This window comes from Poecilia reticulata, chromosome 10 (assembly GCF_904066995.2).
Source record: "Poecilia reticulata chromosome 10, P_reticulata-male-v2, whole genome shotgun sequence".
Classification (NCBI taxonomy): Eukaryota; Metazoa; Chordata; class Actinopteri; order Cyprinodontiformes; family Poeciliidae; genus Poecilia; species Poecilia reticulata.
In genome coordinates this window covers 33,671,882-33,697,729 of record NC_088839.1, presented here as the reverse complement: position 1 = coordinate 33,697,729, position 25,848 = coordinate 33,671,882, and the positions used below count along the sequence as shown (strand labels likewise).

The 25,848-nt window shown below is 50.9% G+C and overlaps 1 protein-coding gene and 1 long non-coding RNA gene across 8 annotated transcripts in view; one reads left to right on the top strand and one right to left on the bottom strand.

Annotated features, from left to right (window-relative positions):
- The window catches only part of LOC103471770 (transcription factor COE3-like), a 115,576-nt gene extending 107,655 nt beyond the window's left edge, over positions 1–7,921 (top strand). For 2 of the 4 annotated variants that reach the window (XM_081611996.1, XM_081611995.1), the window contains exons 14-16: positions 1,349–1,531; positions 3,815–3,904; positions 6,063–7,921. In XM_081611996.1, coding sequence (XP_081468122.1) covers positions 1,349–1,531; positions 3,815–3,904; positions 6,063–6,094 — 305 coding nt within the window. In that variant the 3' untranslated portion in view covers positions 6,095–7,921. Of the gene's footprint in view, positions 1–1,348; positions 1,532–2,932; positions 3,023–3,793; positions 3,905–6,062 lie in introns of all 4 variants that reach the window. The other 2 variants (XM_081611998.1, XM_081611997.1) reach the window with 2 other exon arrangements.
- A 13,458-nt stretch (positions 7,922–21,379) lies between these two features.
- Positions 21,380–25,595, bottom strand: LOC103471772 (uncharacterized). 4 transcript variants are annotated; one of them, XR_014089564.1, is made up of 4 exons: positions 24,498–25,595; positions 23,987–24,396; positions 22,002–23,891; positions 21,380–21,699 (listed from the first exon to the last, which is right to left on the bottom strand). It is a non-coding gene; the product is annotated as an uncharacterized LOC103471772 (long non-coding RNA). The 4 variants fall into 4 exon arrangements; XR_014089566.1 differs by having other exon boundaries at positions 22,002–22,151; XR_014089565.1 differs by having other exon boundaries at positions 22,002–24,103; positions 24,201–24,396.
- Between the last annotated feature and the right edge of the window lie 253 nt (positions 25,596–25,848).

Below are 25,848 nucleotides of genomic sequence, written 5' to 3'. Positions count from 1 at the left end.
CTCAGCCGACCAGGGTGAGCCGCCCCGCGTTCCCTCCTCCCTCTCAGCCGACCAGGGTGAGCCGCCCCGCGTTCCCTCCCTCTCAGCCGACCAGGGTGAGCCGCCCCGTCTTCCCTCCCCCCTCTCAGCCGACCAGGGTGAGCCGCCCCGTCTTCCCTCCCCCCTCTCAGCCGACCAGGGTGAGCCGCCCCGCGTTCCCTCCCTCTCAGCCGACCAGGGTGAGCCGCCCCGCGTTCCCTCCTCCCTCTCAGCCGACCAGGGTGAGCCGCCCCGCGTTCCCTCCTCCCTCTCAGCCGACCAGGGTGAGCCGCCCCGCGTTCCCCCCCTCTCAGCCGACCAGGGTGAGCCGCCCCGCGTTCCCTCCCTCTCAGCCAGGGTGAGCCGCCCCGCGTTCCCTCCCTCTCAGCCGACCAGGGTGAGCCGCCATCTGCTTCTCCTGTCCAGCAGCTGACCAATGAGGTCATGGGAAACTCCATAACTCCACCGGTTCTGTTGAAACGCGGCCAGCAGCTGCAGCCTCTGTTACTGCTTAGTGAAATCCTTCCCGCCGGCCGACCAGGTAAATAACATCCACATCCTGGATCAGAGCCCGACCCGGAACCAGAATCGGAACCCAGCTGCTCCAGAACCAACCAGGAAAATGCCTGGAGGTCAGCTGCAGACAGTCCGGATCAGAACCAGAACTCCACTGGAAACAAGCAGGAAGACATCAGAATAAAACTCCAGATATGGACTTTGGTTCTGCTGGGATCGGACCAGCAGGAAGCAGCAAACACATGTTTCTGATTCAGGAAGTGGATCTGCTTCCCACGCCGTCCAAACTCTCACGCCAACAGACACATGTTTCCTATCGGCTGATGGGAATCCCCCAGGCCAGCAGGGTCAGAGGTCAGGGAGGGATGATGTCACAGCAGGAAGCTGGTGGGAGGAGTTCCAACATGGAGGGAAGAAAAAAACGATCCCGTCTGTACCAGCAGAACGCTGCACCATGCTGCAGCATCTCAATCAGATGCAAGTCCAGACTTTGACTGGGCCACACCAAAACAGGAATAGTTCCTGAGCATCCAGAGGACTTGCTGTTTTACACATCCAGGAGTAGAATCCATGATTCCAAGTGGTCCTGAAGCATCCCAGACCATGATACTGCCACCACCATGTCTGACTGTAGGTACCAAGGTCAGACTCCGATTTGCAGAGAGGGCATTAATAAATGAAATCATAATTTATCATTTATTTTATCTGTGTCTCATGTTTGATGATCAGAAACAGGACAGGTTGTGAATACTTTGTTTTTGTGATGGCGTTCCTCAGGGCGTGTCTGAACAAGCTTCCTGCTTCTCCTTCTCAGGTTATTCCCGTAACTCCAACAGCGTGTCGCCACGCGGCTACGTGCCGAGCTCCACGCCGCAGCAGTCCAACTACAACACCATCACGTCCTCCATGAACGGATACGGCGCCGCCATGACCAACCTGGGCGTTCCCGGCTCCCCCGGATTCCTCAACGGATCCACCGCCAACTCTGCTTACGCAAGTGAGTCGACGCCGGAATCAAACCATCCACCAGCAGCGATGAGGAGCAGAGATCGGCTTCCTCACTCTTCATCTCGGGGAGAGGAGCGACTGTGTGGGACTTTGGTGGTGCTGTCAGGGAACGTTTGTTTTGGAACGTTTCCTGTGAGGGAATGTTGGCCTGGAAATGTTGGGGTCAAGGAACCTCACAAGGGAACGTGGGTTCAGTTAGGCATGTCACCCGTCAGAGGTTTGGTTTTCAGATGTTGGGTCTCTTGTGACGACGTACAGATCTGATCTAAAGAAAGAAATGACTTCAGATATTTGTCATTAGCTGCTGTTAGCTTGTGCTAACGTCAGTAGGCTTCAGTCAAGCAGGTCTTAGAATCGATATTTGGCAGATTTCCTAGACTATCTTTTTAAAGTACTTAATAACTAGCTGTATCTCTTAGCTTTAGCATGCTAATGGTATGTTTAGCATGGTAATATTAGACTTAGCACACTAAAAATGTTATTAAAGTTATTTTAACATAAAACTGAAATATCAGAAGAAATGCTTCATGTTATTTTCACCTTAAAGCAAAATGTAAGAAGTTCAAATTTTAGCTAGCTGTATTTCTTGGCTTTAGGATGCTAATGCTATTATTAGCATGTTAATGTTAATTTTAACACACTAAATGTTATTAAATTTAGCTTTACATGTTAGAATAAGTTATTCAACCTTTTAACTTGAGGAAAATTTTGGAAGTTGAAATAATTATCTGTATATCCTAGCCTTATCATGCTAAAGCTCTCATTAGCATGCTAATGTTAATGTGAGCACAAAGGTTAAAGTTCGCTTTATTTCACAGCTGGTTAAGGTTATAAAACATGAATCTTGACATACAGCAGAAATACTTCATCTCAGGTGAGGACGGGTTCTGGATGAGAACCTCTAGAGCAGGATGAAGCTGATGGGTCCAAGCTGCTGTGAAGCTCCAGAATCAGAGGCAGCATCACGTTGATCTGGGATTTGATGAGCCAGACACCGTGCAGGTTCAAACCGAGTCCAACTGGACTAGAGCTCAGCAGGTGAACTGGAAGCTGCTGCTCACACTCTTTGCTGCAGGAGCTGATTTTCATGCCTGCAGACGGAGGAGCGGGTCAGTGGGTGTGTGTCTGTCAGTGGTGCGTTCGTGGAGCGTAGTGAAACCGCCCGCCAGGAGCTCTTCGTTGTTTTGGCTTCTGTTTCTAAAAGCCCACTGAGTCTCAGAGAGACTCGTTTAGTCGGCAGCGAGCTCCATGCCAGGCGATGCCGTCGTCCCTGGTGACCAAACGCCTGGCTGAGTTGCAGCTTCCTGCTGCCAAGCCTTGGTGTGTGTGTGTGTGTGTGTGTGTGTGTGTGTGTGTGTGTGTGTGTGTGTGTGTGTGTGCGTGTGCGTGTGTGTGTGTGTGAACACCATCACATTGTCCACCTCCTGTCCAACCCTCCATCCCTGCTGCTCCTCCACTAACACACTAACTTCCTTCTTGCTTTCCTTCGGCCCGATCCATGAACTGTAGGAAAGAATTATGAAGGAATGTGGATTTCTACCGCGGAGCGATGAATCACGCTACATTCCAGCTTCTTTCCTTACCGCTTCATGTTCCGATGAATCATTCACACAATCCATGAAACTCCAGGGAATCTTTGAAAGGAACAGATCCGTGTTTTCCAGAGAAAATTCCCGTTTCTGGCAGAGACATCGAGAGTTAAACTTAGAAAACATCTTTAGTTCACACCTGATGTACAGACCAGCTGTTCCTGAACGCATCGCCTCTGGCAGAATTTCTCTGGAAATGTTTGGACTGTTCCTTTCCTGAGATAGAAACTGGACAGCAGCTGATGGATTTACTCCTCACCTACCTGCACAGAGGGCGGGGCTACCTGTACAGAGGGCGGGGCTACCTGTGCAGAGGGCGGGGCTACCTGTACAGAGGGCGGGGCTACCTGCACAGAGGGCGGGGCTACCTGTACAGAGGGCGGGGCTACCTGCACAGAGGGCGGGGCTACCTGTGCAGAGGGCGGGGCTACCTGCACAGAGGGCGGGGCTACCTGTACAGAGGGCGGGGCTACCTGCACAGAGGGCGGGGCTCTCTTCAGGTGTCTTTATTCCTTCAGGTTATGGATCAACTTTGCTCCTCCAGGTCGGGGTCCTTCTCCTCCTCCTCTTCATCCTCTCCTCCTCCACCCCCTGCATGACTCGCCCCGCCCATCACCCCTCGTCTTCCTCACCTGCTCCTCTTCCTCTGCCTGATTCATTCTCTGTCCATATGATCTCCACAGTCAAGCAGAAGAGCGCCTTCGCCCCCGTCGTGCGGCCTCAGACCTCCCCGCCCCCCACCTGCACCACCACCAATGGCAGCAACCTCCAGGGTGAGCATCCCCCCCACCTCCCGGCCCCTCCCCCCCCGGTCCCTGGTGGGACCCCCAGCATCAATCAGAAGTCAAAGTTGATCCATAACTGGCAGGAAGTTCAGTTCACGTTCTGCTGAGTCGGTTCGAAGAGCCCGGAAAAGTTCTGTTCAGTTCATGATTCTGACCCAGACCCGGATCAGAACCTCAGAATCCACAGCGGTTCTGTTCCGGAGCAGCGGCTGCCTCAGCAGAACTCCAGACAGTTTCTTCTTCTGTGGTTTCACTCATTTCTGGTTTAAACTGGAGGAAGACGAATCATGAAGAAAATGCTGCTAAGCTAATATTTACCAGCATCACCAGAGAATATTTATCATGTAACTTGTGTTTGTGATGGTAGGATCTGCAACCTGCTGGCAGGAATGGAAAACTGCATTTGGCCCAAATGGTCACTGAGGCGTCGTTCCATGTAACAAAAGCGCCGCAGCTGCTGAGCCTCACATTGGAGCTGAGGGCCACATGGAGCCACCATGGGGCCACATGGAGCCACATGGGGCCACATGGAGCCACCATGGGGCCACATGGAGCCACATGGGGCCACATGGAGCCACATGGGGCCACCATGGGGTCACATGGAGCCACCATGGGGTCACATGGAGCCACATGGAGCCACCATGGGGTCACATGGAGCCACATGGAGCCACCATGGGGCCACATGGAGCCACATGGGGCCACCATGGGGTCACATGGAGCCACATGGAGCCACCATGGGGCCACATGGAGCCACATGGGGCCACCATGGGGTCACATGGAGCCACATGGAGCCACCATGGGGTCACATGGAGCCACCGTGGGGTCACATGGAGCCACCGTGGGGTCACATGGAGCCACCATGGGGTCACATGGAGCCACCATGGGGTCACATGGAGCCACATGGAGCCACCATGGGGTCACATGGAGCCACCGTGGGGTCACATGGAGCCACCATGGGGTCACATGGAGCCACATGGGGTCACATGGAGCCACCATGGGGTCACATGGAGCCACCATGGGGTCACATGGAGCCACCATGGGGTCACATGGGGCCACCATGGGGTCACATGGAGCCACCATGGGGGCACATGGGGCTACATTGAGCCACATGGAGCCACCATGGGGTCCCATGGAGCCACATGGAGCCACCATGGGGTCACATGGAGCCACATGGAGCCACCATGGGGTCACATGGAGCCACATGGAGCCACCATGGAGCCACATTGAGCCACATGGAGCCACCATGGGGTCCCATGGAGCCACATGGAGCCACCATGGAGCCACATGGGGTCACATTGAGCCACATGGAGCCACCATATGGCCACATGGGGCCACATGGAGCCACCATGGGGCCACATGGAGCCACCATGGGGCCACATGGAGCCACCATGGGGCCACATGGAGCCACCATGGGGTCACATTGAGCCACATGGAGCCACCATGGGGTCCCATGGAGCCACCATGGGGTCACATGGGGCCACCATGGGGTCACATGGAGCCACCATGGGGCCACATGGAGCCACCATGGGGTCACATGGAGCCACCATGGGGCCACCATGGAGCCACCATGGGGTCACATGGAGCCACCATGGGGTCCCATGGAGCCACCATATGGCCACATGGGGCCACATGGAGCCACCATGGGGCCACATGGAGCCACATGGAGCCACAAGGGGCCACCATTGGGGTCACATGGAGCCACCATGGGGCCACATGGAGCCACCATGGAACATTTACACAAAAATATATTTAATTTGGCATCAAGTTTCTCATTTTAATTCAGGAACAAAAGCAAAAATCTTTAAGAAACATTAACTCTGATTATCTCTGGTTGTTTTCTGGCTGCTCCGTTTGATTCAGATGATTTCTGATGAAACTCAGAGGACGAACTGAACAGTTCACCAAAATAAATCGCTTGCATTGAGTTATTTTTCAGTGTCAATTTTAAGTGAATGAAGGTTTAGTGTTAATAAAGAATAATTATTCTTTAGGGATAAAATTACATAAATAATTAAAATAATAAACTGATCAAATTCATTGATAGGATTCGATTTTTTCTAATTTCTAAATATTCCAGAAACATGAAATATTTGTAGCCGTTAGCATGTTAGCATGTTTTTGACAGGTCGCTGTCTGTGTGTTTCAGCCATGGCCGGCCTCATCGTGCCCCCCATGTGAGGAGCCTCTGAACCAGAACCAGAACCGCCAGCAGCAGGACTTCCCGGACGGACCCTGCTGGTTCTGCTCCTCTGGAACTGGGTGGGTCCAACGGCAGCTTTGGTTCTGAAGAAAATGCAGAACAGAACATTTCCTCCTCCACAGATTGGACGTTTGGGTTTCCTCGTACCAGGAAGCGGTTCCGGTTCTGGTTCAGGTCCAGCGGGTCACATGCTGCTCCTGGTTTGTTCCTCTGCTGATGAACATCTGGATCTTCTGCTGCTCCTCCAGATGTTTGCAGCTCCACAGTTGGTTCTGTTGGACTCTTGAGGTTCTCCAGAACCCGTCCTGCTCCCAGTGGATCCAGTTGGACCTAGTCCAGTTCATTCTGTTTGGTTTGTTTGAATCCGAGCCGGACCAGAACATTCCGGTCCAGCGGAGTGTTTTCCTTCTGGTCCCGTGCCGTCCGCCATGTTTGTTTCCTCAGGCAGGAAACAGGAAGCTGCAGAGTTCAGCTTCCTGTTTCCTGTTCACGTTTCTTTCTGCGGTCCGGTTCGGTTTGTGTCCAGTTCCGGGTCTGACCCGGTTCTGTTCCTCCAGGTTGTGATTCTTTTCCATGTTTTTCTGAGCAATTTGATCTAGAAACCTGGAAATCTTTTAGTCTGTAAAAACAAAAAATAAAATCCTGTTTTTGTAAAAAACAAAACAAAAAAACAAAAAAAACAAAATCAGGTGGGAATCGACCTCAGAAAGCAGGAAGTAAAACTTTCATCACTTTTGTATAAAAAGTTTTTTTCCGATATTTAACTTTTTGTAAACGATTTTGTGTTTTTGCTGCTTTTCCTCGTCGGTGTTTTATTGTGAAATCTATATTCTTGCTTACTTCTAAATGCACTGTCATGGTTGGAGCACTAAAGAGAACGATGAGCCACAAGCCGCTCTGCCACGACAAACCTTTATGCTAACCTCATAATGTCACACAATACTCCAGGACATTCCAGGACATTCCAGGACATTCCTACATCAGGGACAGAATGGTTGGTTCTTTTTATGAGCATCAGATTTTAAAACGTTCTGTCCTCTGATCCGGATCGTCAGAACCGGGTCCAGGTTAGATCTCCAGAAACAAAGGAACATTTTAGCAAAATCAAGAACTTAAAGTTATGAAAATTTGGTTAAAATGTTCAAGTTCATGAAGTTATTTGTTTTCTGTTTTGTTTCTGCAGAGAAAAGAGAATATTTCAGTTTTCAGGATTTTCTCAGGTTCTCCAAAACTTTCAAGGTTTTCATTTCTTCATTCCCAGCCTTGAGAAATGATTCTGAACATTAATATGAAATCCTGTGAAGTTTCAGTGAAAAACTGATTATTTTAGCTTTAATGTCGACATTCGCTCCACTTCTGGCTCCACTCTCAAAATGTTTCATTTCCTGAACTGCTCCAGGTTTTTCAAGGCTTTTCAAGGGAGCGGGGTTGATGGTGACTAGGAATAAATTGCTGTTCCCATGGGAACCAGCAGCTCCAGTTACTTCCTCCTGAACACTGCGACCTAGGACCAGCCGTCTCCAATCAGGTCCTCAGTTCAGAAACGTTTTGCTCTCTTCAATGTGAAAGAGGCCAGAGGTTTATGATCTTTGTGAAATATTAAATATATCAAAGTATATCAAAGCACAATGTTTACTTATTGTCTTTAGAGCGGCCCCCCGGGGCGGGTTGGGGCCCCCGGCCCGGGGCCTGGGTTTTTCTGTCTCCGGCTGTAAATTGCTGCATGTCTTCTGTTCTCAGATGTTTGCTGTGATTCGTGCTTTTTGTACAGAAACGGAATAATAAAGATTAACGTTTGGCTTCAAGCCGCCGTGTCTCTGCCTCTGCTTTCTGCCGGGCCCAAACTGCTGGTTCTGAAGCCCCGGTTCGGTTCCACTCGGGGGCGGATCTACTGGGGTGGCATGGGGTGGCAGTTGCCACCCCAAATGAGAGCCTCGCCACCCCTGCTGCCACCCCAGCTAGCGACTATGAATTCAATAAATAGCTATGGCAAATCGGACATTAAACGCATGAATCTCTTTTTTTCCGACAACATTGAATGCAACACAATGTAACCTGACACCTACTGCTGAGTAGCGGGAAGCGAGAGGGAAGGACAGAGCGCGAGGCAGCAGCATTGATATGATGGATATAAATTACCGGACATGACGTGACTCATCCTGCGCCACGCTGTCCATAGAGTCAACATTATGGGTGGTCAGGAAAATACCACAAATCATGCAAAGAATCTGACAAATGGACGCAATATTTAGCGGTTAATTCAACCCTATGAATTAGATAACACGTGCTTCAGATTTAACAGGTGAGGAAAAAGTTTTAACTTAAAAGATTGAAGTGAGCAGTGGGTCAGGTCAACCTGCCACCACGTCATCAGTAGAGCAGCTGTTTAAATCATCTGAGGAATTAATAATCACAATATAGACATTAAGCCTGACCAGGGGCGGATCTAGAAAAATATTTATGGGGTGGCAAGAGGGGGGCAGCATATGCCAGTATATATATATATATATATATATATATATATATATATATATATATATATATATATATATATATATATATATATAAAGTATATATATATACTTCACTTTCTGAGTGAAGTACCATCAGAAAGTCTCATTGAAGATGTGAATGCAGCATTGAGAACGATCCCTACCAACACCATAACAGAAACCAATGAGCTGATATACAACTCAGCATCAGTGATCCTTGAGATGCTTGGTTATAAGAGCAACCATGAGACCCAATACCCACCATGGAAAAGACGGTTAGAGGCTAAGATCAAGATAACAAGGAGGGAAGTGAGTCAACTGTCAGAGCTCCAAAGAGGTGCAATGAAAAGATCAGTACCCAAGAAGTACAGCCAGATGCCCATACCTGAAGCACTCGAAACTGCCAAACAAAGGCTCCAAGCCTTGGCCAGCCGCCTAAAGAGATACACGAGAGAGAATGAAGCCAGGAGGATTAACCGGCTCTTCGCCACCCAACCAGCTAAAGTGTACTCTCAATGGCAGGGTAATAACAACAGAGCAGACCCACCCAGGCTGGAGACTGAACAATACTGGAAAGGCATATGGGAAAGGGAGGCGTCCCACAACAGCAATGCACAGTGGCTAACCTCTCTACGAGAGGACCACAGCAACCTCCCTGAACAAGCCCCGGTAACCATCACTGTGGCAGATGTCCAAGACAGAGTCTCGGGTATGAAAAACTGGACAGCACCAGGACCTGACATGATCCATGCCTACTGGCTTAAGAAACTCACTGCCCTCCATGAGCGACTGGCAGCTCAACTGAACCAGCTGCTACAAAATGGGACTCACCCTGAATGGTTAACTGAAGGGCGCACAATCCTGATACAGAAGGATCCTCAAATGGTTCAGTCCCATCCAACTATCGGCCAATAACCTGTCTCTCTACAACATGGAAGCTCATGTCAGGCATCATAGCGGCTAAGATAAGCGGGCACATGGATAAATACCTGAGCAAGGCACAGAAGGGCATCGGCATAAATAGCAGAGGAGCCAAACACCAACTCCTTGTAGACCACACAGTCGCCCGAGACTGCAAAACCCGACACACCAACCTGTGTACCGCTTGGATTGATTACAAGAAAGCCTATGACTCAATGCCACACACTTGGATCATTGAATGCTTAGAGATGTACAACATCAATAGGACTCTAAGAGCCTTCATTGCAAACTCGATGGGGTTGTGGAAAACCACCCTTGAAGCCAACTGCAAACCACTTGCACAAGTGTCCATCAAATGTGGCATATAGCAGGGAGATGCTCTGTCCCCACTGCTGTTCTGCATAGGCCTGAACCCTCTCAGCCAAATCATCAACAAGACTGGCTACGGATACCGACTCAAGAATGGGGCCACAATCAGTCACCTCCTCTACATGGATGACATCAAGCTGTACGCCAAGAGCGAGCGAGACATCGACTCACTGATCCACACCACCAGGATCTACAGCACTGACATTGGGATGTCATTCGGACTAGAGAAGTGTGGTCGGATGGTTACAAAGAGAGGGAAGGTCGCCCACACAGAAGGGGTCTCACTCCCAGAAGGAACAATAGCAGACATAGAGCACAGCTACAAGTACCTGGGAATACCACAAGCAAATGGCAACCTCGATGAGGTCACAAGGAAAGGAGCCACAGCCAAATACCTCCAACGAATAAGGCAAGTCCTGAGAAGCCAGCTCAATGGCAAGAACAAGATCCGTGCAATAAACAGCTATGCCTTACCAGTAATCAGATACCCTGCAGGAATAATTAGATGGCCAATGGAAGAGATGAAGGCCACGGATGTTAAGACTAGGAAGCTACTAACCATGCATGGAGGATTCCACCCCAAATCCAGCACCCTGAGACTGAACACGAGCCGTAAGGAAGGAGGCAGAGGACTAGTGAGTGTGAGAGCCACTGTCCAGGATGAAACATCCAAGATCCATAAATACATCAAGGACAAAGCCTCAACGGACGATGTGCTCAGCGAATGTCTCAGGCAATGGGGAACAGAAGACAAGGTGCTGGAAGTACCATCATGGGAGGACAAGCCCCTACATGGGATGTACCACCGACAAATAACTGAAGTGGCTGATGTCAGGAAAACCTACCAATGGCTGGAGAAAGCTGGACTCAAGGACAGCACAGAGGCTCTCATCCTGGCCGCCCAGGAACAGGCCCTAAACACCAGAGAGGCTCAGATCTACCACACCAGACAAGACCCAAGGTGTAGGTTGTGCAAGGAGGCCCCTGAGACAGTCCAGCACATAACAGCAGGGTGCAAGATGCTGGCAGGGAAAGCGTACATGGAACGACATAACCAAGCGGCGGGCATAGTGTACAGGAACATCTGTGCAGAATATGGACTGGAAGCCCCGAGATCAAAGTGGGAAAAACCCCAAAAGTGGTGGAGAATGACCGAGCTAAGATCCTGTGGGACTTCCAGATCCAGACAGACAAGATGGTGATGGAGAACCAACCGGACATTGTGGTGGTGGATAAAGAACAGAGGAAAGCCGTTGTGGTGGATGTAGCAATACCAAGTGACTACAACTCCTCCTCCCTCTTCTTCCTCCTCCTCCTGATCTTCCTTCCTCCTCCTCCTGATCTTCCTTCCTCCTCCTCCTCCCTCCTCCTCCTCCCTCCACCTCCTCCTCCCTCCTCCTCCTCCCTCCTCCTCCTCCCTCCACCTCCTCCTCCCTCCTCCACCTCCTCCTCCTAATCTTCCTGTCCTCTTCCTGATCTTCCTCCTCCTCCACCTCCTCCTCCTCCTTCCTTCTCCTCCTCCTCCTTCCTCCACCTCTTCCTCCTCCTCCACCTCCTCCTCCTGATCTTCCTCCTTCTCCACCTCCTCCTCCTTTCCCTCCATCCTCCTCCCTCCTTCCTCCTCCTCCTCCTTTCCCTACCTCCTCCTCCCTCCTTCCTCCTCCACCTCCTCCTCCTTACTCCACCTCTTCTTCCTCCTCCTCCTCTTCCTCCTCCTCCTGATCTTCCTTCCTCCTCCTCCTTCCTCTTCCTCCACCTCTTCCTCTTCCTCCCTCCTCCTCCTTCCTCCTCCACCTCCTCCTCCTGATCTTCCTCCCTCCTCCACCTCTTCCTCCTCCTCCACCTCCTCCTCCTGCCTCCTTCCTCCTCCTCCTGCTCTTCCTCCTCCTCCTAATCTTCCTTCCTCCTCCTCCTCCTCCTTCCTCCTCCTCCCTCCTCCTCCTCATCCTCCTCCCTCTTCTTCCTCCTCCTCCTCCCTCTTCCTCCTCCTCCTCCTCCTCCTCCTCCTCCCCCTTCACCTCTTCCTCCTCCTCCTTCCTCCACCTCTTCCTCCTCCTCCCTCCTCTTTCCTCCTCCTCCTCCACCTCCTCCTCCTAATCTTCCATCCTCCTCCTCCTCCTCCTCCTCCTCCTCCTCCTCCTCCTCCTGCTCTTCCTCCTCCTCCTGATCTTTCCTCCTCCTCCTCCTCCTCCTCCACCTCCTCCTCCTTCCTCTTCTTCCTCCTCCTCCTCCTCCTTCTGATCTTCCTTCCTCCTCCATCTCTTCCTCCTCCTCCCTCCTCTTTCCTCCTCCTCCCTCCACCTCCTCCTCCTCCCTCCTTCTCCTCCTCCTCCTTCCTCCACCTCTTCCTCCTCCTCCACCTCCTCCTCCTGATCTTCCTCCTTCTCCACCTCCTCCTCCTTTCCCTCCATCCTCCTCCCTCCTTCCTCCTCCTCCTCCTTTCCCTACCTCCTCCTCCCTCCTTCCTCCTCCACCTCCTCCTTACTCCACCTCTTCTTCCTCCTCCTCCTCTTCCTCCTCCTCCTGATCTTCCTTCCTCCTCCTCCCCCCTCCTTCTTCCTCCACCTCTTCCTCCTCCTCCTTCCACCTCCTCCTGATCTTCTTTCCTCCTCCACCTCTTCCTCTTCCTCCCTCCTCCTCCTTCCTCCTCCACCTCCTCCTCCTGATCTTCCTCCCTCCTCCACCTCTTTCCTCCTCCTCCACCTCCTCCTCCTAATCTTCCATCCTCCTCCTTCCTCCTCCTCCTCCTGCCTCCTTCCTCCTCCTCCTGCTCTTCCTCCTCCTCCTGCTCTTCCTCCTCCTCCTAATCTTCCTTCCTCCTCCTCCTCCTCCTCCCTCCTCCTCCTCCCTCCTCCTCCTCCTGATCTTCCTCCCTCCTCCATCTCTTCCTCCTCCTCCTCCTCCTCCTCCCCTTCACCTCTTCCTCCTCCTCCTTCCTCCTCCTCCCTCCTCCTCCTCCCTCCTCCTCCTCCTGATCTTCCTCCCTCCTCCATCTCTTCCTCCTCCTCCTCCTCCTCCTCCCCCTTCACCTCTTCCTCCTCCTTCCTCCTCCTCCTCCTGATCTTCCTCCCTCCTCCATCTCTTCCTCCTCCTCCCTCCTCTTTCCTCCTCCTCCTCCACCTCCTCCTCCTCCTCTTCCTTCCTCCTCCTCCCTCCTCCACCTCCTCCTCCTAATCTTCCTCCCTCCTCCTCCTTCCTCCTCCTCCTTCTGATCTTCCTCCCTCCTCCATCTCTTCCTCCTCCTCCCTCCTCTTTCCTCCTCCTCCTCCACCTCCTCCTCCTCCTCTTCCTTCCTCCTCCTCCTCCTTCACCTCCTCCTCCTAATCTTCCTTCCTCCTCCTTCCTCTTCCTTCCTCCTCCTTCATCCTCCTGATCTTCCTCCTCCTCCACCTCTTCCTCCTCCTCCACCTCCTCCTCCCTCCTTCCTCCTCCTCCTTTCCCTCCTTCCTCCTCCACCTCCTCCTCCTTACTCCTTCTTCCTCCTCCTCCTCTTCCTCCTCCTCCTGATCTTCCTTCCTCCTCCACCTCCTCCTCCTTACTCCTTCTTCCTCCTCCTCCTTCACCTCCTCCTCCTAATCTTCCTTCCTCCTCCTTCCTCTTCTTCATCCTCCTCCTCCACCTCTTCCTCCTCCTCCACCTCCTCCTCCCTCCTTCCTCCTCCACCTCCTCCTCCTTACTCCTTCTTCCTCCTCCTCCTCCTTCCTCCTCCTTCCTCTTCCTCCACCTCTTCCTCCTCCTCCACCTCCTCCTCCTCCTTCCTCCTCCTTCCTCCTCCTCCTGATCTTCCTCCCTCCTCCACCTCTTCCTCCTCCTCCTCCTCCTGATCTTCCTTCCTCCTCCACCTCCTCCTCCTGATCTTCCTCCCTCCTCCACCTCTTTCCTCCTCCTCCACCTCCTCCTCCTAATCTTCCATCCTCCTCCTTCCTCCTCCTCCTCCTGCCTCCTTCCTCCTCCTCCTGCTCTTCCTCCTCCTCCTGCTCTTCCTCCTCCTCCTAATCTTCCATCCTCCTCCTCCTCCTGATCTTCCTCCTCCTCCCTCCTCTTTCCTCCTCCTCCTCCTGATCTTCCTCCTCCTCCTGATCTTCCTCCACCTCTTCTTCCTCCTCCTCCTCCTGATCTTCCTCCTCCTCCCTCCTCTTTCCTCCTCCTCCTCCCTCCTTCCTCCTCCTCCTGATCTTCCTTCCTCCTCCTCCTCATGTTCTTTCCTCCTCCTCCTCCCTCCTCCTCCTTCCTCCTCCTCCTCCTTCCTCCTCCTCCTCCTCCCTCGTGATCTTCTTTCCTCCTCCTCCTTCCTCCTCCTTCCACCTCCTCCTGATCTTCTTTCCTCCTCCACCTCTTCCTCCTCCTCCCTCCTCCTCCTTCCTCCTCCTCCTGATCTTCCTCCCTCCTCCACCTCTTCTTCCTCCTCCCTCCTCCTCCTTCCTCCTCCTCCTCCTGATCTTCCTCCCTCCTCCACCTCTTCTTCCTCCTCCCTCCTCCTCCTTCCTCCTCCTCCACCTCTTCCTCCTCCTCCTCCTCCTCCTCCTCCTTCCACCTCCTCCTGATCTTCTTTCCTCCTCCACCTCTTCCTCCTCCTCCTCCTCCTGATCTTCCTCCCTCCTCCACCTCTTCCTCCTCCTCCCTCCTCCTCCTCCTCCTCCTCCTGATCTTCCTCCCTCCTCCACCTCTTCCTCCTCCTCCCTCCTCCTCTTTCCTCCTCCTCCACCTCCTCCTCCTAATCTTCCATCCTCCTCCTTCCTCCTCCTCCTGATCTTCCTTCCTCCTCCTCCTCATGTTCTTTCCTCCTCCTCCTCCCTCCTCCTCCTCCTTCCTCCTCCTCCTCCTCCTCCTCGTGATCTTCTTTCCTCCTCCTCCTCCTTCCTCCTCCTCCTCCTCCTGATCTTCCTTCCTCCTCCTCCTCATGTTCTTTCCTCCTTCCTCCTCCACCTCTTCCTCCTCCTCCTCGTGATCTTCTTTCCTCCTCCTCCACCTCCTCCTCCTAATCTTCCATCCTCCTCCTTCCTCCTCCTCCTCCTCCTCCTCCTTCCTCCTCTTCCCTGCTCTTCCTCCTCCTCCCTCCTTTCTCCTCCTCCTCCCTCCTCCTCCTCCTGATGTTCCTTCCTCCTCCTCCTTCCTCCACCTCTTCCTCCTCCTCCTCCTCCCTGCTCTTCCTCCTCCTCCTCCTTCTCCTCTTCCTCTTCTTCCTCCTCCTCCTCCTCCTCCTCCTTCTCCTCTTCCTCCTCCTCTTCTTCCTCCTCCTCCTCCTCCTCCTCCTCCTCCTCCTCCTGGTCTCGGTGGTTTTATGTTTCTCCTCTCTCTCTTTCTGGCTCTTCATTTAATGTCGATCCGACAGGAAGTGAAAGGAAACCCGTCTGATTGCCTCCATAACTCTCTTCCTGCTCATACTAATTACCAGAGGCAGTAAAATAAGTCAGTGGTCATCCTAATGAGTTCACCAGAGACCGATTGTTAAAGTCCATTAAAAAGATCTATTTTCCTTCTGCTTTCATATTTGTGTTTCCTCCCTGCTGAACTGTCAGCGTCGTTTTCTCAAGCAGCCAAACAAACTCCTGCTTAAAGGTCACGATGCCGCATCCTCACCGACTCCGCAATTAACCGTAAATTAAGCCGGAGAAATGGTTTTCCTTAAAGCTGGTTAGGGTTACAGGGAAATCTTCCAGGGAGGAGGAACCCGGAAACAGGAGCCCACAGCTGCTCTCCTCATGGAAATGATTCCCGATGTTTCAGCTGCATTTCATTCCTGTCAATAAACACCTTGCAGGTTTATGGATGTCAGCGATTAAAACTCCGCAGAGGAGCAGAAACTCCACCAGACATCCGTCTGAGTAATGAGTCTTCTGACAGGCAGCAGCTGCAGAGCAGGAGGCTCTGGAGGTCCTGATCCACCTGCACAGAAACCAGCCAGAACCAGAACCAGAACCAGAGTCCGTCCCACTGCTCGCCAAAACCGCCAGGAACAACAAGCTAATGGCTCAGACTCAATGCTGCTGTGGCCTAGTCAAAGTCCAGACTTTAACCTGATGGCCAACATCAGGTCTGGTTGAATATGTTAACAAATGTAGAAAAGCTTTTTAAAAGTTCTGATCTCTAAAAACCAGCAAAGATTCATTTCAACAAAACATTCAATTATTTAGCTGATGTTTTTTTTATGTTTCGTTGGTTTTTGATTTTTAACGTTGATATTTAGTTTCCCAATGGGAATAAATATGAATCTGAATCTAATTCAGATTAGTTTGCAAACACAAAAGATCAATAAATATGAACAGCAAAACAAAACAATATTTTCATGAACGAATTTTTCACCAAATAATTTACAAAACTACAAATAACATTAGTAAAAATGATTCCGTTTTGTCCAACATATGAACTACAAACATGGCGGTTTGAAATGTATATGGACTCACAAAATGGCGCCTGAAGATGGAGGTGAAGAAACGAGTTTGTCACACGTGAAGCTGGGTCACAACATGTGAATCTGGGTCACAACATGTGAAGCTGGGTCACTCACCACATGTGAAGCTGTGTCACTATATGTGAAGCTGGGTCACAACATGTGAATCTGGGTCACAACATGTGAAGCTGGGTCACTCACCACATGTGAAGCTGTGTCACTATATGTGAAGCTGGGTCACAACATGTGAATCTGGGTCACAACATGTGAAGCTGGGTCACAACATGTGAATCTGGGTCACAACATGTGAAGCTGGGTCACAACATGTGAAGCTGGGTCACAACATGTGAAGCTGGGTCACAACATGTGAATCTGGGTCACAACATGTGAAGCTGGGTCACTCACCACATGTGAAGCTGTGTCACTATATGTGAAGCTGGGTCACAACATGTGAAGCTGGGTCACAACATGTGAAGCTGGGTCACAACATGTGAATCTGGGTCACAACATGTGAATCTGGGTCACAACATGTGAAGCTGGGTCACAACATGTGAAGCTGGGTCACTCACCACATGTGAAGCTGTGTCACTATATGTGAAGCTGGGTCACAACATGTGAAGCTGGGTCACAACATGTGAAGCTGTTTCACTCACAACATGTGAAGTTGGGTCACAACATGTGAAGCTGTGTCACAACATGTGAATCTGGGTCACAACATGTGAATCTGGGTCACAGCATGTGAAGTTGGGTCACAACATGTGAAGCTGTGTCACAACATGTGAAGCTGGGTCACAACATGTGAAGCTGGGTCACAACATGTGAAGCTGGGTCACAACATGTGAAGCTGGGTCACAACATGCGAAGCTGGGTCACAACATGTGAAGCTGTATCTCTATATGTGAAGCTGGGTCACAACATGTGAAGCTGGGTCAGAACATGTGAAGCTGGGTCACAACATGTGAAGTTGGGTCACAACATGTGAAGCTGGGTCACAACATGTGAAGTTGGGTCACAACATGTGAAGCAGGGTCACAACATGTGAAGCTGGGTCACAACATGTGAAGCTGGGTCACAACATGTGAATCTGGGTCACAACATGTGAATCTGGGTCACAGCATGTGAAGCTGGGTCACAACATGTGAAGTTGGGTCACAACATGTGAAGCTGTGTCACAACATGTGAAGCAGGGTCACAACATGTGAAGTTGGGTCACAACATGTGAAGCTGGGTCACAACATGTGAAGTTGGGTCACAACATGTGAAGCTGTGTCACAACATGTGAATCTGGGTCACAACATGTGAAGCTGTGTCACTATATGTGAAGCTGGGTCACAACATGTGAAGCTGGGTCACAACATGTGAAGCTGGGTCACAACATGTGAAGCTGGGTCACTCACCACATGTGAAGCTGTGTCACTATATGTGAAGCTGGGTCACAACATGTGAAGCTGGGTCACAACATGTGAAGCTGTTTCACTCACAACATGTGAAGTTGGGTCACAACATGTGAAGCTGTGTCACAACATGTGAATCTGGGTCACAACATGTGAATCTGGGTCACAGCATGTGAAGTTGGGTCACAACATGTGAAGCTGTGTCACAACATGTGAAGCTGGGTCACAACATGTGAAGCTGGGTCACAACATGTGAAGCTGGGTCACAACATGTGAAGCTGGGTCACAACATGCGAAGCTGGGTCACAACATGTGAAGCTGTATCTCTATATGTGAAGCTGGGTCACAACATGTGAAGCTGGGTCAGAACATGTGAAGCTGGGTCACAACATGTGAAGTTGGGTCACAACATGTGAAGTTGGGTCACAACATGTGAAGTTGGGTCACAACATGTGAAGCAGGGTCACAACATGTGAAGCTGGGTCACAACATGTGAAGCTGGGTCACAACATGTGAATCTGGGTCACAACATGTGAATCTGGGTCACAACATGTGAAGTTGGGTCACAACATGTGAAGCTGTGTCACAACATGTGAAGCAGGGTCACAACATGTGAAGTTGGGTCACAACATGTGAAGCTGGGTCACAACATGTGAAGTTGGGTCACAACATGTGAAGCTGTGTCACAACATGTGAAGCTGGGTCACAACATGTGAAGTTGGGTCACAACATGTGAAGTTGGGTCACAACATGTGAAGCTGGGTCACAACATGTGAAACCTCCATCAAACATGTGAAGCCTCATCTATAAAACACTGCGCTGTTTTCACACTAAAACTTCCATCTGAACAAATTGAGAAAATCTGCATATGAAGCCGAGCGCGCACTTGGCTGCACACCTTTCCTTTATAAATCCCAATTTGAGGAAAACAGAGCAGCCGCTTAAGGTACAGGGGTCAGAGGGTCAGAGGGTCAGGGGATCAGGGGGTCAGCGGGCGCCAGGGTGTTTATCAGAGCAAAGACTGCGTCAGTCTTATTGGTCTCCACAGGAAACGCTGCGGCCATCTTGCAGATTGAGGAAATGCAATGAAAGGTTTTATTGGCTGCTTCCCAGCCTGCAGGTTCGGCCGCTCCGGAGTCCAGGATGGAGCGTCCAGAGCCGGAGGCAACGCTGCCACTCCCGGAGGAGCCGCCGCTCATCAGCAAACACAACTTGATCCAGTCGGATCTGCTGGAGGAAACATGGTGAGCTGAAGCTGCAGGAATGTTCAGAGGGAAGCTGGCAGCTTCAGCCGTAACTACGGATTCAGCTTCATTTATTCTGAAACTCCAGGGAAAATCAGGACATGCAGATAAAATATGATGGAGAAAGTAGCTCTTCAATGTCAGCATGCTGGAATCTTGCGGGGGAAATCTGGAGCTGTTTAGGAACATCATCAGGTGATGTTCATGTCTTCATGCCGCCATTCCCTCAGGAATCGTTTCACACACATTCCCGGCTCCGTCTTCTTCTGCAGTTCTTTACGTGCGTCCATCCATCAGCTGCTGGCTCTGACAGCTTCACTGCAGCTCCTCCACTTGTTTGATGGCTCCGCTGCTCCGAGCCAAGAGTCTTTTAAAACCATTTTCCTCTGGAGCTGGGAGTTGTCCTGGAAACGTTCCCGGGAATAATGTGACAGAAGAGCAGCCGGGCTGCCAGGAATCTCCTCAGATTGTTTTAGGCAACGTTCATCTGCCAACAGGAAACGATTCAATGCAAACAGTCGAGAATCAGCTTCACTTCCCAGCAGCTTTCAGCTGGACAAGAGAAACCTGCTGCTGCAGCCAGGAGCCAGAACACCTAGCATCCTCTTCCTCCTCCTCCTCCTCCTCCTCCTCCTCCTCCTCCTCCTCCTCCTCCTCCTCCTCCTCCTCCTCCTCCTCCTCCTCCTCCTCCTCCTCCTCCTCTCCTTCTCCTCTTCCTCCTCCTATTCTCCTCTTCCTCCTCCTCTTCTTCCTCCTCCTATTCTCCTCCTCTTCCTCCTCCTCCTCCTCTCCTTCTCCTCTTCCTCCTCCTATTCTCCTCCTCTTCCTCCTCCTATTCTCCTCCTCTTCCTCCTCCTATTCTCCTCTTCTTCCTCCTCCTATTCTCCTCCTCTTCCTCCTCCTATTCTCCTCCTCTTCCTCCTCCCCTTCTCCTCCTCTTCCTCCTCCTCTTCTCCTCCTCCTCCTCCTCTCCTTCTCCTCTTCCTCCTCCTATTCTCCTCCTCTTCCTCCTCCCCTTCTCCTCCTCTTCCTCCTCCTCTTCTCCTCCTCCTCCTCCTCTCCTTCTCCTCTTCCTCCTCCTATTCTCCTCCTCTTCCTCCTCCCCTTCTCCTCCTCTTCCTCCTCTTCTCCTCCTCTTCCTCCTATTCTCCTCCTCTTCCTCCTCTCCTCCTTCTCCTCTTCCTCCTCCTATTCTCCTTCTCTTCCTCCTCCTCCCCTTCTCCTCTTCTTCCTCCTCTTCTCCTCCTTTCCTCCAGATTCCTGTCGTTCCTTGCTGTATTTTTCCCGGATCTCTGCCGTCGCCGGCGGCAACGATCCGGCTCAGGATCGCAGTTCTGATGAAATCAAAGTAATTTGGTTGTTTCTGATTTCGCAGCGTCTCATTAATGGAGGATCAAAGAGAATGGGAGAGAAGAGCATCTTCATTCATTTGTTTCTGTAAAAGAGGAAAACATCTCCGGCTCGGTGTGGATGTTGATCCGCGGCTTCCTCCCACCTGAGGCCCGGAGCTGAAACACCTTTCAGAGCAGCAGGAACAACATTTGATCAGGGAATCGCCTCCCTTTCCTCTGAACAACATTTGTAATATTTCAGCTGCTTCTCTGGCTGGCGGTCCGGCCCGCAGCCTCCTGCTGCCTTGGTCGTGTAATTGGGACCCAAATGTTCATGAATTATGCTAATTCCTCTCAGAGCATTGGAGACAATCAATAGTTAGCATGATGCTCCCGGACTAACCAGGGCAACCGGGTTACTGTAGGCCCGCCCACCTGCCTCCGCTCCTCCGGTCACCTGATACAGGAAGTCCACCTAAAAGCTCCCACTGGCCGCACTCTTACAAATGGCTATAAATTTACTGTGGAATTCCAGCAGTAAGATACTGTTATTCCAAAATACGGTAGGATATTGTCAATTTGTTGTCCTCTTGTCACAATCAACCCAGCTTGCATTGAATGTTTGGAGCACGTCGGCTAAACGTCCGGTGAACGTCCGGTGAACGTCCGGTGAACGTCGGCTAAACGTCCGGTGAACGTCCGGTGAACGTCCGGTCATTACGTTTGATCGACGTCCAAATGAAACTCCAACGGACGTCAGCGGGACGCAAAATCGACCATTTTATTCGCATTTCTTTCGCATTTTATTCAAAAATCAAAAGCTATATAATGGTTATGCTAGGTCTGTGGAAATGCTAACAAAGCAGCAAATCTATTGGAATCCAAGGTTTTCATGAACAGTTGTCTTCCATTATCGTGGGATATTAATCCAATGTTTATAATTGTAGAAAAGCAAAGCTAACCCCACATTTAGTGTTTTCACATGGAACGGTTGTCTTCTGTTTCCAACACATATTAATCTAATGTAATAAATTGTAAAATTGATGACAACCATTTAAAAACACTTGGCAAAAAATGTATTAATTTTATCGTATTAACATTAAAGACTACCTACAGCAAAATATGATAATCACATTTATTTATACATATGTACCAAAAAAACATGAAACCTTCTTAGAACAAAGTAAAACAGCATCCATTATAACACGAGTTTTTAGAAAAGATTCACAATAACAAACAATCAAAGCAAAGTCAGCAAACCCGGTGCTTAATATAATTATAAAAGAAATATTTACACCAGAACTTATTTTATGAGCGTTGACACATGCACAAAATAATAATAATAAAAAAACAAACCAGACGACCTTGAGCCTTAAAACTTTTGGTGTTCTGAATCAGACGCTTGGTTCTTTGGTACAGCCCCTGAAAATTTGGTACAGCCCTTGAAAAACAGACAAAATATATATTTTAAACGTGTATTATTAATGGTTTTTTGAAACAAAACGTTTCATTGGCTACAGAGAAACACACATAAAGTCCAGCTATAGGATAATATACAACGATTCACACAATTTTAGACTGAAAGGCACATGAGATTCTGTGACAGACTGGCGACCTGTCCAGGTGACCTGTCCAGGTGACCCCGCCTCTCGCCCAGAACGTTAGCTGGAGAGGCAGCAGCACCTCCTGACCCCACTGAGGGACAAAGGTGTATAGAAAATGGATGGATGAGATTATACTTACTAAATATTTCAGTCACCAAGAGCTGGTGAGCAGAACGACTCTCTTCTCTCTCCACCCAGTCTGAATAGATCTCTGCTGCTCTGCTTGGTGGTTTGAGAGGATTTTGGATAAAATGTTGCAGACAGCAGATCAGGTCCCTCGGAGAACCAGCTAAAAAAGTAACATAGAATTTAAAAGTTAATATTTAAACAGCCTCTCCTTGGGCTGCCACCTTATCGTGGTGGAGGGGTTTGAGTGTCCCAATGATCCTAGGAGCTATGCTGTCTGGGCCTTTATGCCCCTGGTTGGGTCACCCAAGGCAGACAGGTCCTAGGTGAGGAACCAGACAAAGCGCAGCCTGAAGACCCCTTATGATGGAGAATAACTTTGGATCTGGCGTTCCCTCAGCCGGACGCGGGTCACCGGGGCCCCACTCTGGAGCCAGGCCTGGAGGTGGGGCACGATGGCGAGCGCCTGGTGGTCGGGCTTTTACCCACGGAGCCCGGCCGGGCTCAGCCCGAAGAGGAGACGTGGGTCCCCCTTCCGATGGGCTCACCACCTGTCCGAGGGGCCAAAGAGGTCGGGTGCATTGTGCTATGGGCGGCAGCCGAGGGAGGGGACCCTGGCGGTCTGATCCTCGGTTGCAGAAGCTCTTGGGACGTGGAACGTCACCTCTCTGGTGGGGAAGGAGCCGGAGCTAGAGTGCGAGGCTGAGAGGTTCCGGCTAGAAATAGTCAGCCTCACCTCGACACATGGCTCTGGTTCTGGAACCAGTCTCCTTGAGAGGGGCTGGACGTACTTCCACTCTGGAGTTGCCCACGGTTAGAGGCGCCGGGCTGGAGTGGGCATACTTGTTGCCCCCCATTTGGGCGCCTGTACGTTGGGGTTCACCCCGGTGAACGAGAGGGTAGCCTCCCTCCGCCTACGGGTGGGGGGACGGGTTCTGACTGTTGTTTGTGCTTACGGGCCGAACAGCAGTTCAGATTACCCACCCTTCTTGGAGTCCTTAGAGGGGGTACTGGAGAGTGCCCCTCATGGGGACTCCCTTGTTCTACTGGGGGACTTCAACGCTCACGTGGGCAATGACAGTGAGACCTGGAGGGGCGTGGTTGGGAGGAACAGCCTCCCCGATCTGAACCCAAGCGGTGTTCTGTTGTTGGACTTCTGTGCTCGTCACGGATTGTCCATCACGAACACCATGTTCAGGCATAAGGGCGTCCATATGTGCACTTGGCACCAGGACGCCCTAGGCCGTAGTTCGATGATTGACTTTGTCATCGTCTCATCGGATTTGCGGCCGTATGTCTTGGACACTCGGGTGAAGAGAGGTGCGGAGCAGTCCACTGACCACTACCTGGTGGTGAGTTGGCTCCGGTGGTGGGGGAGGAAGCCGGTCAGACCTGCCAGACCCAAACGTGTAGTGAGGGTCTGCTGGGAACGTCTGGCGGAGTCCCCTGTGAGACGGAGCTTCAACTCTCATCTCCGGCAGAACTTCGAACACGTTCCGGGGATGTGGGGGACATTGAGCCTGAGTGGACCATGTTCCGTACCTCCATTGCCGAGGCGGCCTATCGGAGCAGCGGGCGCAAGGTTGTTGGTGCCTGTCGCGGCGGCAACCCTCGAACCCGTTGGTGGACACCTTCGGTGAGGGATGCTGTCAAGATGAAGAAGGAGTCCTACCGGGCCTTTTTGGCCTGTGGGACTCCAGAAGCAGCTGATGGGTACCGGCGGGCGAAGCGACATGCGGCTCGGGTTGTCGCTGAGGCAAAAACTCGGGCGTGGGAGGAGTTTGGAGAGGCCATGGAGACAGACTTCCGTACGGCTTCGAGGCGATTCTGGTCCACCATCCGGCGGCTCAGGAGGGGGAAGCAGTGCAGCACCAACACTGTTTATAGTGGGGATGGTGCGCTGCTGATGGATGGATATTTAAACAGTACTGCACCCGATGGAAGGAAAGAATAATGTGAAGAGAAAGGCTAATTATGTTTTCAAAAAATTATACATACTTTATTTCTGAACAGCTCCTGATTCCAGCTTTTGGTTCAGAACTTCTAACTTCTCTGCAGTGGAGGCTGGAAGGCCGAGCTCATCCAGTGAGTCCATCTCTTCAGCAGAACCAGTGACTGTCAGATGGGTCAGAACGGGTCACAGCGTCCTCTCTCTCTCTCTCTCTCTCTCTCCAGCTAATAATCCTAATTACTGCCTTACAAAACTTTGTACCTGATCCTCTTGGGCTTCTGCTTTGAGTTTCTGTCTTACTTTCAAGTTGTCACCTGAAAATCCATCCATCCATTTTCTTGCACCCTTGTCCCTCAGTGGGTCGGGAGGGTTGCTGGTGCCTGTCCAGCTAACGTTTCGGGTGAGAGGCGGGTCACCTGGGTCACCAGGCAGGTCTCCAGTCTGTCGCAGGGCTCACCTGAAATTACATATGAGAAAAAACAATCATTACTTTAATCAAATATATTAAAGGAAACATTCAAACATAAACATAATGTCCATTAAGAGAGAATGACCAACTCTGAGCGACGTCTTCATCAGAAAAACAGTGTCTTCAGTCAGAGGCTGTAACACAGACTGCTACAGGACGTCCTTCCTGCTCGCAGCCATCAGCATCAACACATGTGGCAATACAAAGTATTAATGCATTTATTTTCTTTAATCTGGCTTTTTAAAAAGGACAATGTAGAACTCAAGTTTTTAGATGTTATAATTTTATGCGCTGAAAAAGTTAATTGTCACTCAGCTTCACAGTTGATGCCAGCAGCTGAACTTCAGTATTCATGCTGACCGACGCCATGATGCTTGTTCCTTCTGCCCCACCCGAGTGAAGTGGCCCCCCCACCTTCTTCAATCAGACAAAATGGGTGTCAATCAACTCGACTAGTTTGTGCTGCTTTGGCTTTGAAGGTATTAATTAAAGTGTAAAGGTCAAAAGGTCAACCAGCCCCTCAACTTTTATGAAATCCAACTTTCTTTATATCTTTAAAATGATAGGTGGCACAAACGAAATTATTTGCTGCACAAACGTAGCACAAACGTTTGACCCTGATTTTGTCTGATTTGAAGGTGGGGCCTTCACTCGGGTTACAGACCTCAGTGTGAACCGAGCCGTCTGACCACAAACTCTCCTGATGACCTGCTTACCAGCCATGTTGACTCTGTGGCTCAGGACGAGTAACATTAGGGAAAAAGAGCAGATAGATGGTTGAGGTCATGAGAAAATGGCGCCACGTGCGAAGAAGGACGAAGAAGCTTAGTGAGATACAAAAGGCATCGGAAACAAGTTATGTGTCTTTTTACGCTTTAACCACCTGCCTGGTCCGAATACGACAGAAATACGTACAGAAACTAGTAACTTACCCAACAAGGTAGATCCCAGCTTTTTAACTGCAGAAATCCGAGTTGGGACGTGACCAGTGGCGCAAAAAGTGGGTATGCAGGGTATGCAACGCATAGGGGCGCAGCACCAGAGGGGGCGCCAAAACCCCGTCTGGAGGGGGCGGCACGCCGATGTTTTCCCATACACTTCAGCACGCCTTACGCTCCTTCACCTCGCGCACATAACGAGGTAAATGTAGCGAGTTTTACCTTTCACGTATCGTCGCCTCGGGGGGTGAGGGGGGGGGGGGGGGGGGTTGAGTGAGCGACGCTCCTTCACCCTGACGACGTTCCTTCCCTCGGGGGGAGGGGGGGCGCCGATCTATGTTTTCGCATCCACCTGAATAATGTGTAGTTGCGCCACTGGACGTGACGTCACTGCAGAAAGTTCATATTTTCCAAATGGAAGGACTTTAATTTAAGGGTTCCTCTCCTTTGAGACACGTTAACATTACGTTTGAATACATGCAACGTAGATTATGCAGGAAAG